The sequence below is a fragment of the Sus scrofa genome, chromosome X (genome assembly GCF_000003025.6).
Source record: "Sus scrofa isolate TJ Tabasco breed Duroc chromosome X, Sscrofa11.1, whole genome shotgun sequence".
Classification (NCBI taxonomy): Eukaryota; Metazoa; Chordata; class Mammalia; order Artiodactyla; family Suidae; genus Sus; species Sus scrofa.
Window position 1 is genome coordinate 41,921,485 of NC_010461.5, and position 15,454 is coordinate 41,936,938.

Here is a 15,454-nt window from a genome sequence, read left to right on the forward strand (position 1 = left end):
GTTCCCAGGCTAGGGGTCAAATCAGAGCTGCAGCTGCCAGCCTACACCACAGCCATAGCAATGCCAGATCCTTAACCCACTGAGTGAGGACAGGAATCAAACCCTTGTCCTCATGGATACCAGTTGGGTTTGTTACCACCGAGCCACAATGGGAACTCCTGTTCTTTTGTTCTGTTAACTCTTTTCTTCTGCTGAGGTTTTATGTTTTCATATTATCAGTTGCAAAGTGCTAATATTCTCCTATACTTTCCTCTAAATTGAAGGTTTTACTTTCAACATGTAGGATTTTAATAGCCCTTAAGTTTTTTTTGTATAATATGAAGTCTGCAATATATAATGCTGCATTTCTTTTAAATACTTCGCATCAATGGTATCACACTATTTTTTTTTCTTTTTCTTTCTTTTTTTCTTTTTTGCTTTTTAGGGCCGAATCCCTGGCATATGGAGGTTCCCGGGCTAGGGGTCAAATTGGAGCTACAGTTGCCAGCTTATGCCACAGCCACAGCAATTCAGGATCTGAATCTACACCACAACTCATGGCAATGCTGGATCCTTAACCCACAGAGCAAGACCAGGGATCAAACCCACAACCTCATGGTTCCTGCTCAGATTAATTTCCACTGCACCATGACAGGAACTCCTGGTATCACACTATTTTGAAAGTTATGCAGCTTGCCTCTTTTTTAAAATGAAATGTTACCTTTCCAAGATCTATCCAGGTTGATAAATATAGGTCTGATTTATTTATTTATATCCATTCCCCTAGTGAAAGACATTTGTATTGTTTCTGTGTTCAAATCTAGAAGTGGAAATGATGGGTCATGGGGTGTAGACAGTATGCCAGTTATTATGCCCCAGCTACAAACATACCCTTTTATAATGTGCTTTGTGATGCTGGGGCCATAACCGTGTATGAAACACATTTTTGTCTTGCCAGCTGCTACTCTCTGTTGGGTCTGGCCAATAAGAGATACGAAATATAAATATTGAGCCTGGGGAAGGAAAAAGGGACTTGCTCCTTTTTTTCCCCCTTCCGGTTGGCTCCCTGCTCATCTGAATGTCAGCCCATCATTGCTTCTTCACTTGAGCAGCAGTAGTTTGCACTTTTCTAGCACCCCACCCCCTCAGAAACACAAGTGGCAGCTGGCTGGTGCCACCTCCTTAGAGGTATGAATCTCGGTCCTGTGAGACCCTGTTTCCAACCTTCTTTTTTAGTTGTCTGAACCTATGGCATGCAGAAGTTCCCAGGCCAGGGATCGAACCTGCACCACAGCATTGACAATACTGGATCCTTAACCACTAGGCCACCAGGGAACTCCCTCTACCTTCTGTTTTTAATAATTCCAATTTCTTTCCTTGTTACCCTAGCCCAGCTACTTTCTGCAGTTGCGACCTCCATGGTAATTTTTTTCTTTTTCTTTTCCTTTTTAGGGCCCCACCCGAGGCATATGGAGGTTCCCAGACTAGGAGTCAAATCAGAGCTGCAGCTGCCTGACTGTGCCACAGCCACAGCCATGCAGGATCCAAGCCTCATCTGTGACCTACGCCACAGCTCATGGCAACGCAGGATCCTTAACTCACTGAGTGATGCCAGAAATAGAACCCAAATCCTCATGGGGACTATGTCAGGTTCTTAACCTGCTGAGCCACAATAGGAACTCCCTCCATGATAATTTTAACGTTCTCTTTTTGTCTTTGAAGTGACATAGTTAATAACTTCCTATTTAAAAATTCATTATAATAAGTTCTCTCTGTTAAAATAACTGGTATTGTTTCTGTCTCCTAGCTGGAGTCTGGCTGATACAGATTTTCCACTTGACTAAATATTAAACTTTGAAAAAAAAAACTGTACTAATTTACACTTTCATGAGCATTTGGAGGAAAAGTTTACATTTTCCCACATAGTCACCAGGTCTTATTCTATGCTTTTTAAATTGCTGCCAATCTGAAAGGTATAAAATGGCTTTAAGCCCTTCCATCCATGAATGTGGTATATCTTTTTATATTTTAACTCATCTTTTCTGATTTTAAATAGTATGCAGCAACGTGGATGGGCCTAGAGATTATCATACTAAGTGAAGTCAGAGAAAGACAATTATCGTATGATATCACTTATAGGTAGACTCTAATAAAAATGAGACAAAAGAACATATTTTAAAAAACAGAAACAAATGGACAGATTTCAGAACCCATCTTATGGTTACCATAGGTGAAACCATTGGGAGGAGGGAAGAATTGAGAGGGTGGGAATAACACATACACACTCCTGTATAAAAGAGAGGATTAATGAGAACCTGCTGTAGAGCACAGGAAAATCCACGCCATAGTTTGTAATAACCTCTATGGGGAAAAAGAATGGACGTGTTTATATGTATGACTGATTCACTGCTGTGCACCTGAAACTAATACAACATTGTACATCAACTATACTCCAATAAAATTAAATTTAAAAAATAGTATTTTATGGTTGTCTCCAAAAATTGTCTTCAAAGGGTAATCTTTTAATAGAAAATTTGCCCATATACATGTATGTACATATTATGTATTATATATTTTATAATGACGTATTATGTAGGATATATATATTTATGTGTAATGTATGTTTGTGTATCTACATAGGTGTATGTGTTATACGTGTGCGTATATGTCTCCCCAGAAAACACCTTTGTTTTACATATACATTTCATTTTACCTGCATATTTACCACGTTGGTTGTGCTTCAGTCCTTTCTGCATTTCCTCCAGGATCACTTTCTTCTTTGCCTGAAAAAAAAAACCTCTAGAATTTCCTTTAGTGGAATCTGTGAGTGACAAACCTCTCAAACTTGTGAATGTTTTCTCTTGCTTTTTTTTTTTTTTTATGGTTGTACCCTTGGCATATGGAGGTTCCCAGACTAGGGGTCCAATCAGAGCTGCAGCTGCCAGCCTACACCACAGCCACAGCCATGCCAGATCCTTAACCCACTGAGTGGGGCCAGGGATCAAACCCATGTCCTAATGGATACTAGTTGGGTTTGTTAACCATTCAGCCATGACGGGAACTCCTCTTTTTATTTTATTTTATTTTATTTTTTGCTTTTCAGGGCCACCCCCTGCAGCATATGGAGGTTCCCAGGCTAGGGGTTGAATCGAAGCTGTAGACACTGGCCTACACCAGTGTAGGGCCACAGCAATGCGGGATCTGAGCCGCGTCTGCCACCTACCCCACAGCTCACGGCAACGCCAGATCCTTAACCCACTGAGCGAGGCCAGGGATCGAACCTGCGTCTTCATGGGTGCTAGTCAGATGCATTTCCACTGAGCCACGATGGGAATTCCCTCTTGTACTTTTTTTAATAAGCAAAAGGGCATCCTTTACCTTTAGTATTTGGTAGTACAATGCCACAGTAAATTGATGCTGAATGAAATACTTCGTACTTTTTTCCCTGACTGTTCCAACCCAGGGTATTTGAATTAATCATCAGATGATCCCCGGACAGCATACACATACATTTTCTGCACTTTGTATGTAGCCTGCCCTCACCCGCATTTCCTAAGGATTACTTACATTTATCAAGATGTCATCTCATCAGTTCTTCCAATCTTCAGCTCATCCATTAAATAAATTAAATTTGGTATTTTAAAATTATTATTACTATGGAAAATGCCAAACATAAATCAAATTAACCTATAGTGATAGAAAGTACATCAGCAATTGCCTCTAATTCTTTTTCTTTTTTAGGGCCACACCTGCAGCATATGGAGGTTCCCAGGCTAAGGGTCAAATTAGAGCTGCAGCTGCCCGCCTATGCCACAGCCACAGCAATGCTGGATCTGAGCTGCATCTGTGACCTACGCCTCAGCTCCCAGCAATACCAGATCTATAACCTGCTGAGCCACAATGGGCATTCCTGCTTCTAAGTTTTTTATTTGGCTTTTTAGGGCTGCACTTGCAGCATATGGCAGTTCCCAGGCTAGGGGTCGAATCAGAACTCCAGCTGCTGGCCTACACCACAGCCATGGCAACACCAGATCCTTAACCCACTGAGCAAGGCCAGGGATTGAACCCACATCCTCATGGATACTAGTTGGATTCATTATCACTGAGCCACAACGGGAACTCCTAAATTTTTAAACAACAATAAAAGATTCCCCATTCATATATCAGGAGTCAGATATATGCCTTGGATGCCTTGGACAAAACCAAGACTCTTGATCACTGGATCAGATGAAAGAACTAATGGGAGACTTGGTCCTCCCAAGGCTTTAGAAGTGATTGGAGTTCCCGTTGTGGCTCAGTGGTTAACGAATCCGACCAGGAACCATGAGGTTTCGGGTTCCATCCCTGGCCTTGCTCAGTGGGATAAGGATCGGGCATTGCCGTGAGCTGTGGTGTAGGTCACAGACACGGCTCAGATCCTGCGTTGCTGTGGCTGTGGCGTAGGCCAGTGGCTACAGCTCTGATTCGACCCCTAGCCTGGGAACCTCCATATGCCAAAGGAGTGGCCCAAGAAATGGCAAAAAGACAAAAAGACAAAAAAAAAAAAAAAAAAAAAAAAAGAAAAGAAGAGATGGATTCTGCTTCACATTCTTTGCAGTTATTACCACTCTCTTCCTGTCTTTCTTTCTATGTCTGTCCACTGTTCCTATAACACCAACTCAGGCCTCCATTGCTAAAGCTTCAATCTCAGGAGCATAAACAAAACAAAAAAGAAATGGTTGTGCTCCATGAAAATGACCTTTACTAAGACCCTATGGGATTGGGGGGATGTGCTGGGGGTTTAGGATGGAACTGCTATAAAATCTGGTTGTGATGATCATTGTACAACTATAGATGTAATAAATTGAGTAATATAATAAATAAATAAATAAAAATAAAATGAAAAAAAAAAAGACCCCACGATGCATTGCGCTGGCCTCCATTAGCCCCTGCCACTTAGGTGGTGATACTTCCTGGCCAACAGTATGTGTATCTGGCTTCCAAAAGCCTCTCCTGGAGTTCCCATCGTGGCGCAGTGGTTAACGAATCTGACTAGGAACCATGAGGTTGCGGGTTCGATCCCTGGCCTCGCTCAGTGGGTTAAGGGTCCAGCATTGCCGTGAGCTGTGGTGTAGGTGGCAGAGGCGGCTCAGATCCCGAGTTGCTGTTGCTCTGGCATAGGCTGGCAGCTATAGCTCTGATTCGACCCCTAGCCTGGGAACCTCCATATACCTCGGGAGCAGCCCTAGAAAAGGCAAAAAGACAAAAAAACAAAACAAAACAAAAAACCCAAAAGCCTCTCTGGATCCTCTATAAGCTACCTTGATGTCGTTTTTACTCCCATGACATGTCTGCACTGTGTCTGTTAACACCTCATTGGCTTACAGCAGTTCTTATCATGTCTTCAGTCAAGAGCGCAATTATCTGCTCACCTGCCATTAGCTCATCATATCCTGTCTTATCACAACTTTTGGTTCCAGCAGAGTCGGCTGACCCTCGTTAGCTCATGGCATCCTGTCTCACCACCCCTTTTAGCTGCCATTACAATTTTCGCTGACCTTCATTTGCTTACGGCATATGACTGATGATCTGTTAGCTCAGCATTACGTCATTTTTGCCCTCCTTTCACTCAGCATGGTGACTGCTGACCTCCCATTGGCTCCCAGCAATGTATCTTATCACCTTCCTTAAGACCCAATGCAGTGGCTGCTGACCCCCTGTTGGCTCTCACCATTTTGTCTCTTCATTCCCCATTGCCCACCGCGTGGTATATTCAACCCAATGCGTTCCAATCGCAGGGTCTGCTCATCCTGCATTAGGTCCCATCGCTATGTCAACTGATGTTTGTTAGCCACCAGGATAATGTCTTTGAGCCCCCACAAGCCCACAACACAGCACAGTTGCACCAATTAGCTGCCAGTGTGGTGGCTTTGATCTTCTTGAGCCCCAGCACAATGTCTGTAGAACACACATGACCTTGCTACACTATCTTCTGATCCATTTACCAAGTTACAAGGTTTTTTTAACCTGAGGACCCAGAAGTGTCTGCTTTCCTTTAAATAGCCTCCATCACCGTGTCTTCTGACCCCATATTATAGCTTATCCGTGTATCTGCTGACGACCCATTAATGTCTTCTGCTTTGTTAGACACGCAGAGTATTGACCCCTTCGAGGACCCAGCACCCTGCTTTTTGTCTTTATGGTATCCAATCCCTGTGTCTGCTGCTGAATCTCCCTCCCCCATCTTTACCCACAAGTATTGTGGCTTTGACCCATGAAGGCCTGAATAGAGTCTGCTGACCCCACATTAGCTCCCCTGAGTGTCTGCTGATCCTCTATTTGGTGGTACTGTGGTTTCTTCAATATGCACATGGTTCTAGCAATGTTATTACAGATCCTTCCTTAGCTACTACCATCACTGTTTGCTGATCCCTTAGCTACAAAGTCAGACTCATTTCCTTGAGCGTCCAGCTGATTCCACACTAGTCTCACCTTGCTGACCACCCATTAGCAATGAGTACAATGCCTTTGACCTTCATAAGTCCTGATCAGTGTTGCTGACACTGCATTAGCCATCATTGCTGTGCCTGTTGATCCCCCATTAGCCACTAATACAGTGTCCAAAGGCAGTGATGCTCCAGTACAGTTCATGCTGACCATACATTAAACTATCACTGTGTTTGCTAATTCCATACTAACCTCAACACTTTTTTTTTTTGCCTTTTCTAGGGCCACACCCATGGCACATGAGGTTCCCAGGCTAGGGGTCTAATCAGAGCTGTAGCCACCGGCCTAAGCCACAGCCACAGCCACGCCCGATCCGAGCCGAGTCTGTGACATACAGCACAGCTCGAGGCAATGCCGGATCCTTAACCCACTGAGCAAGGCCAGGGATCGAACCCGCAACCTCATGGTTCCCAGTTGGATTTGTTAACCACTGTGCCACGACGGGAACTCTTAACCTCAACAGTTTGACTACTGACTATCAGCCATTAGTTTAGAGTCTTTGCTTCATGTTTCTCAATCTGCTGGTGAGTCTGTATTAATTAGTTATCACTGTGTCTGCTAATCTTGCTTACAGGTAGAGTGTCTTTGATCTTCATTAAAAAAATCTAATTTGGAGTTCTGGTCGTGGCTCAGTGGTTAACGAACCCAAGGAGTATCCATGAGGATGTGGGTTTGATCACTGGCCTTTCTCAGTGGATTAAGGATCCGGCGTTGCTGTAAACTGTGGTGTAGGTCTCAGATGCGGCTTGTATCTTGCATTGCTGTGGCTGTGGTGTGGGCTGGCGGCTACAGCTTCAATTGGACCCCTAGCCTGGGACCCTCCATACGCTTTAGGTGTGGCCCTAAAAAGAAAAAAAAAAAAAATCTAACTAGTATCTGCTGACCCCAGATTTTTTTTTATCACACTGCTGATTAACCTTTAACCACCACCAAAGTGATCTTATCTCCATCTCAGCATCAGAACATTCGCTACCCCCATCCCTGTGGATGCTCGTCCCTCATCCCTTAATATTGACCAATATATTGACCTCATCAGCTCCTGGATAATGCCTGGGGCTCATTATAGCTACCCTGTCCTTCATGGTTTCTGATGCTCTTGTATTGGACACCAGTATAGTGTCTGACCCCCACAAGTCCCCATAACCATATTAGCTCCCATGACTGCTGAATTCTCAATAGTTTTTTTTTTTTTTTTGCTTTTTTTTTAGGGCCACACCCACAGCATATGGAGGTTCCCAGGCTTGGGGTTGAATCAGAGCTACAGCTGCTGGCCTACGCCACAGCCACAGCAACACCAGATCTGAGCCGCATCTGCGACCTACACCACAGTTCATGGCAACACCGGATCCTTAACCCACTGAGCGAGGCCAGGAATTGAACCCACAACCTCATGGTTACTAGTCAGGTTTGTTAACCACTGAGCCACCTCTACTGTCATTGTTAAATACCCAATTCTTACCACTTGCTCGTCATTGTTTGAAATGTTATAGTCCATAAACTGCAACATGTACTTTTTATAACAGAAGCAGAAGCTAAAAGACGCAGACATGACACAATTCAATAAGCATTCAGTTGCCAACCTAGCAGATTTTATACATAATAAAACGTCTATTTTATTTCCATGGTGTGAAACGTACTTCTTAATCAAGAAGAGGAATGCTTTTCTAAACATTTATTATCTTTTTCTTCGATGGGAACAGAAGATAAATTTCTTCTTTGACAAAACTGTTCCAGGGGAACAAAGCAGATGCTTTCCAAGTTAGAACATAAGTCTTCCTTAAATGTTAGTGTGTGATAAATATGACAGGGGCAGTCTTTAAATTTCATAAAAGCTACTGTTGAGATGGTGGTTTTGGCTGTTTTGCAGTTGGTCCATCTGCCTTAGTTCTGTTATCAATGTTATTTTCATCTTCTGCATCATCTTTGTCATCACCATCCAAGACTTTGTCTGGAGCAGCTGCCACCTGGTCCTGCGCTTCCCCTTGTACCAGGGAGCTGAAGAGCTCAGCCACCTGCTCCCTCATCTGAGCCATACCGCCAGGCAACAAGCCCTAGAAATGGTTGGCATCGCCTGGCGCCCGTAGCCGCTGCCCGTCCTGCCCCACATACTCGCCCCAGGATCTATATTCATAAATACTTCTCCTTGCCCCAACCAGGTATAACTCGATAGATGATCACTAGTAAGAAATCTTTTTTATTCTTAAATATATACCAAAAGCATATCATTCATTGGCAACCCAATTTACAAATCTGATCTGCAAATACCTGCCCACTGGAATTTTTTTTTTTTTTTTTTTTTTTTTTTTTAGTGCTGCACTTGCAGCATATGGAGGTTCCTAGGTTAGGGGTTGAATCAGAGCTGCAGCTGCTGGCCTACACCACAGCCACAGCCACGTGGGATCCCAGCCTTGTCTTCGACCTACACCACAGCTCAAGGCAATTTTGGATCCTTAACCCACTGAGTGAGGCCAGGGATTGAACCCGAATCCTCATGGATACTAGTTGGGTTCCTAACCTGCTGAGCCACAACAGGAACTCCTGGAATTGTTTTACATTGAAAATCCCAGTTGAGGAGTTCCTGTCATGGTGCAGTGGAAACGAATCCGACTAGGAACCACGAAGTTGTGGGTTCGATCCCTGGCCTTGCTCAGTGGGTTAAGGATCCGGTGTTGCCGTGAACCGTGGTGTAGGTCGCAGACACGGCTCTGATCCCTCGTTGCTGTGGCTGTGGCTATGGCCCGCAGCTGTAGCTCCTATTTGACCCCTAGCCTGGGAACTTCCATATGCCTCCGGTGTGGCCCTAAAAAAACAAAACAAAACAAAAAAATACTTAGGGGATAATTTGTCAGAAGATGTGAAAGACCTGTACAATGAAAATTACAAAATATGTCAAGAGAAATTAAATATATACCTTATCTGTGGCTCTGAAAACTCAGTATCGTTAATATTTCAGTTCTCCCTAAATTGATCTATAGATTCAAACCAACCCCAACACATATCACAGCAGCTTTTTTGGTTGTTGTTGAAATGGACAAACTTATCCTATAATTTATATGGAAATGCAAAGGACCTCGAATAGCCAAAACAACTCTGAAAAAGAAACTTTATTGAGATCCAATTTAGGTTCCATATTTAAATTGTATAGTTCAATGATCTTTTTTTTAAACAAAAGTTTATTCTCAGCTGTATAACAGGTTCCAAGACAACCCTTCATTCCAGATATAGGTGGCAACAGATGTTATGGCAAGGACTCCAGATGCTTCAGCAGGAATGGAATTAAGGATCACCTCAGTGAGCTTTATTAAATTTACCTAGTTGTACACCCATCACCACAATCGAGTTCTAGAACATTTTAATCACCCCAATCAGGTCTCTTGTACTAATTAACAGTTAATGACAATTCCCATTCTCACCCCCAGACAACCACTAATCTACAGATGGCTATAGATTTTACTTTTGTGGATATTTCATACAAACATAATATGCAAATATGATATGAGATCGTTTGTGTCTCACTTCTTTCCCTTAGCATATTTTCGAAGTTCATCTATGGGGTAGTATTAATTAGTGTTTGTGCTTTTATTGCTTAATACACCGCATCTCGTTTATCTGCTTGCCAGGTGATGGGCATTTAGACTGTCTCCACTTTTTGTTTTGTATGAATAATGCTGTTATGAATATTCAGATGCAAGTGTTTGTGTGAACACATGTTACATATCTTTTGGAGAGATAATAGGAGTGGCACTGCTGGGTCCTCTGGTAAATTTATGATCAACTTTTTAAGAAACTGCCAAACTTTTCCAAAGTGGCTGTACCATTTGAATGTAGTCACACCAGAAATGCAGGAATGTTCCTGACTCTCCATATCCTTGCCAACATTCAATTGTCTTTTTATCACGGCCCCTTAGTACGTATACAGTGGTATTTCGTTGTGGTTTCAGTTAGAATTTCCCTAATGACTAATGAATGATGTTGAGCATCTCTTCATGTGCTTATTTGTATATATTTTTGGGGTAAAATATCTCTTCAAATCTTCTACCTAATTTTTTTTCTTCTGCCTCATTTTAAACTGGGTGGCTTGCCTTCCTTTTATCAAGTTATGAGTTCTTTATATATTCTGGATACAAGCCCTTTATCAGATATATGATTTACAAATGTTTTCTCCCAGTCTGTGAATCACCTTTTCATTTTTCTTAAAAGCATTTTTTTTTTTTTGGCTGCACCCATGACAGGCAGAAATTCCTGGATGGAATCCACACCACAGCTAGAGCTTGCATCGCAACTGCAGCAACAAGAGATCCTTAACCTGCTGTGCCACAGGAAGACTTCTGTTAATGGTATCTTTTTGAAGCTTAACATCTTTTTAGTTTTTATGAAGTCTAATTTATCATTTTTTCTTTATGGGTCATGCTCCTGTTGTCCTATATACCTTGCCTAATAAAAGGTCATAGAGATTTTTCTCCTATGCTGTCTGCTAAGACTTTTATTTTAGCTTTTTTATTCTTTTTATGGCTGCACCTGCAGCATATGTAAGTTCTTGGGCTAGGGGTCTAATAGGAGCTGCAGCTGCCAGCCTGTGCCACAGCCATGGCAATACCAGATTTGAGCTGTATCTACAAACTACAGCTTGTGGCAACACCAGATCCTTAACCGACTGGGTGAGGCCAGGGATCAAATCCGCATCCTCACAGAGGCAGTATTGGGTCCTTAACCCACTGAGCACAAAGGGAACTCCTATTTTACCTTTTATTTTTATGTCTCTGATCCATTTTGAGTTAATTTTTAGTGCAGCATATTAAATTTAAATTCTTCTTTTTGTATGTGGATATGCAATTATTCCTGCGCCAAATGTTAAACTTTTCTTTCCTTGATGAATTGCCTTCACACTTATGTAAAAATTATATTTATCATAAGTACCAGTGTTTATTCCTGGACTCTCTATTTCATTGATCCATGGCTATATCTCCATGCCATACCATACTGTCTTGATTAGTGTAGGGGTTTTTTTTAGGGCCACACCCACGGCATATGGAAGTTCCCAGGCTAGAGGTTGAATTAGAGCTGTAACTGCCAGCCTACACCACAGCCACAGCAACACCAGGTCCGAGTTGAATCTGGGACCTACACCACAGCTCATAGCAATGCCAAATCCTTAACCCACTGAGCAAGGCCAGGGATTGAACCTGAGTCCTCATGGATACTATTTGGTTTCATTACCACTGAGCCACAATGGGAACTCCTTGATTAGTGTAGTTTTATAATAATTCTTTTGTCTTTTTGCCATTTCTAGGGCCACTTCCGCGGCATATGGAGGTTCCCAGGCTAGGGGTCGAATCGGAGCTGTAGCTGCCGCCCTACGCCCGAGCCACAGCAACGCGGGACCGAGCCGCATCTGCAACCTACACCACTGCTCACGGCAACGCCAGATCCTTAACCCACTGAGCAAGGCCAGGGACCGAACTCGACACCTCATGGTTTCTAGTCGGATTCGTTAACCACTGTGCCACAATGGGAACTCCTATAATTTTGAAATTGGGAGGTGACTGTCCACCCACTTAGCTTTTTGGCAAATTTCTTTTTGCTATTCTTGGTCTTTTCTATTTCTATATAAATTTTAGGATTAGCTTATTAATTTCTGGGAAAAATGATGGAAATTTGATAAAGTTGTATTGAATCTGTAGATCATGTGATTTAGATTTCATTTACTGATTTTTTCTTTTTTTGCCACATCCATGGCATATGGGAAGTTTCCGGGCCAGAGATTGAATCCTAGCTGCAGCTGTGACCTATGCCACAGGTGCAGCAATGCTGGATCCTTAACCCACCCTGCCAGGCAGGGGATCTAACCTGTGCCTCAGCAGTGACCGGAGCCAATGCAGAGACAATGCCAGATCCCTATCTGGCTGTGTCATAATGGGAACTCCTACACTGACTGATTTTTGAATGTCGAAGCAGTCTTGCATCAGGGAAATAAACCCCACTTGGTCATGATGAATAATCCTTTTATCTGTTGCTGGATTCAATTTGCTTATATTTTGTTTGTTTATTTATTTATTTAATTTATTTATTTCTTTTTTTGTCTTTTTGCCTTTTCTAGGGCCACTCCCGCAGCATATGGAGGTTCCCAGGTTAGGGGTCGAATTGGAGCTGTAGCTGCCGGCCTACGCCAGAGCCACAGCCACGCAGGATCCGAGCCGCGTCTTCGACCTACACCACAGCTCACGGCAACGCCAGATCCTTAACCCACTGAGCGAGGCCAGGGATTGAACCCGCAACCACATGGTTCCTAGTCAGATTCGCTAACCACTGCGCCATGACGGGAACTCCATCAATTTGCTTATATTTTGTTAAGGATTTTCACATCTGTATTCACAAGGAATGTTAGTCTGTCATTTCTTCTCTTGTGATTTTTTTTTGGGGGGGGGCCTAAGTATCAGGGTAATAATTGGCTTCATAGAGTTGGCAAGTGTTCCTCTTCTATCTCCTGAAAGATTTTGTGGAGTGTGGATACTATTTCTCTTTAAATTGTTAATGAAATTAACCCATGAAACCATCAAACTTTAGGCTTTTTCGTTTTGCAGGATTAAAGCTTCCTAATTGCCTAATTGGGATGTTAAATGGTGCAGTCATGCGAGGGCTATGCCTGGGTTTCAGATCTATCGGTCAACTGTCTTGGGGAGATACTATGGAGCGGCTGGAAGATGAGGAAATAAAAATTAAAACCACACCCACCCATAATGGCTACAGTGAAAAAGATGGAAACTACCAAGTGTTGACAAGGATGTGGGGCAACTAGAACTCGTATACTGTGCTGGCGGGGGAGTGCACAGTGGTGCAGCCACTTTAGAAAACTGGCTTGATAAACTAAAGCTGAGCAGATGGATGATACCATATGACCTAGCAGTTCAACTCCTAAATATATACCTAACGGAAGTTCATAAATATGCTCGCCCATCGATGTCCTTAAGTATTTATAGCAGCACCTAATAGCCCCAAGCTGCAAACAACACAGATGTCCATCAACGAGAGAATGGAAAAATATATTGTAGAACATTCACAGAATAGAATATAACATGACAATGAGTCATCTACAACTACATTCAACAATAAGGACAACTCTCACATTTAAAATGTGAATGAAAGAAGATAGACACTTAAGTGGTATTACTAAAATATGAAATATAATTTTTGATTCCATTCATATAAACTATCAAGCAGACAAAACTAGGTCAGGGTAGTGTTTATCTGGGGGTGGGGAGGAGGGCAAGTAAAGCCTGGAAGGGAGCACAAGGAGTTTTTCTGGGGTGCTCATCACGTTCTTGATCTGAGTATGCTCAGTTTGTGAGAATTCATTGAGTTGTATGCTTATGATATATGCATTTTCTGTATGAATTTACTTTAATAAAAAGGTTTAAAAACAAAATAAAATTACGTGCTAGAAATAGAGCCTGTAATGAGTATTGTAAAAAAAATATTCAAGGTAAAATGAGAAAGTGTCTGTCTACCAGTGCTTTGAAAAAAGCAGTGCTCTTTCTGGAGATGTCTTCCAGTTATTCAACTATAATAAACTATAATCGTATCTTAGCCAAACCAACTACAATGCAACAAGACTTTATCTCATAGCAATCTACACAGAATTACTCTGAATGTGCATGTAGAAAATGAATGTATCGAATTAACTAAATGGGAAGAGAAACAATCAAAATTTTATATATTGAAACTCAATTTCTTTCTTTCTCTTTTTTTTTCTTTCTTTTTTTTTTTTTTTTGTTGTCTTTTTGCTATTTCTTGGGCCGCTCCTGCGGCATATGGAGGTTCCCAGGCTAGGGGTCAAATCGGAGCTGTAGCCACTGGCCTACACCAGAGCCACAGCAATGCGGGATCGTCAACCCACTGAGCAAGGGCAGGGACCGAACCCACAACCTCATGGTTCCTAGTCGGATTCGTTAACCATTGCACCACGACGGGAACTCCTGAAACTCAATTTCTTAACTATTCTTTTTCAAACAGGAATCCCAGAGAGAGCAGAAGCTTCAGTGGACGAGAATGGAAGTCCAAAGTGCTGTGGACTTTGCTAGGATCAGCTATTAAGGGGATAAGAAGTTGATGGTCTGCAGCTTACATAAATGATAGCTTTTGGAGTACAGGCTAGAAGGTAGGCCTACTATTTTCAAGTGTGAATCACCTGCTGCCACAGCATGGAATCAATGAGGGAAGAACTGCCACCTTTGGGTGTGTGTTACATTTCATAACTATATTCCTGTAACATCGGCTAGAGCTATGCTTACTTTGCCAATGCATAAAGTCAGACTTTTAAGTTTAAAAATTCTACTTCATTAAAAAAAATATACCATGGCGGCTCCTCAAAGGGAAGAGAAAGAGTGGTTCCTCCTGGCAACCTTTTCTGTGTCTTAAATGTTAATGACCACAGAAACGTCTGGCTTCTACTCACAGATCTACGTTCCCAAATAGATTTTTGCCTTAACTTCAGTGCCCTGGAGGTGTTTGGACAGTGAATGCTCTTCTTCTCACCCTAGAAATTAAAAAAAAAAAAAAAAGGCCAGTATCGAGTACATTTACTACCTACAGTATGAATAAATAATCAGTGCTGAATTTATTAAGCCCTTTATCCAAAAAGTGAAACAGAAGAAATTACAAGTCATCTCCTGGTGTGTCTATTTCTACCATTTCCAGGAGATTGAGTCCCTGTGTGAGTCATGAAACCAAACAGGGCTATTGCTCAAATGCTTTATCAAAGCATCTCCCTATGCATATAACTGCACATCAACTGTGGTGATGCAGGTACTTGTATTTCCAACTGACTAAAGGATACGTGGCTTTGTCTGCCTTCTGTTCACTTATGCTGTCTGTAGTCTGTCATCTCTATGTGCCCCTACACAATGATTGCAGCAGCATCAGCCACTCCTTGTCCTCACTATGAGATGGCTGGTGCAGATCTAGTTGTGATTTCCAGCTGAAGGCGTTTTCA

The 15,454-nt window shown here is 42.3% G+C and overlaps 1 protein-coding gene and 1 pseudogene across 1 annotated transcript in view; both read right to left on the minus strand.

Annotated features, from left to right (window-relative positions):
- On the minus strand, positions 7,905 to 12,428 carry LOC102167282 (annotated as a pseudogene).
- The window catches only part of ZNF41 (zinc finger protein 41), a 53,404-nt gene continuing 47,501 nt past the window's right edge, over positions 9,552 to 15,454 (minus strand). Inside the window, 1 exon segment of the mRNA XM_021080384.1 lies at positions 9,552 to 15,454. Coding sequence (XP_020936043.1) covers positions 15,349 to 15,454 — 106 coding nt within the window. The 3' untranslated portion in view covers positions 9,552 to 15,348.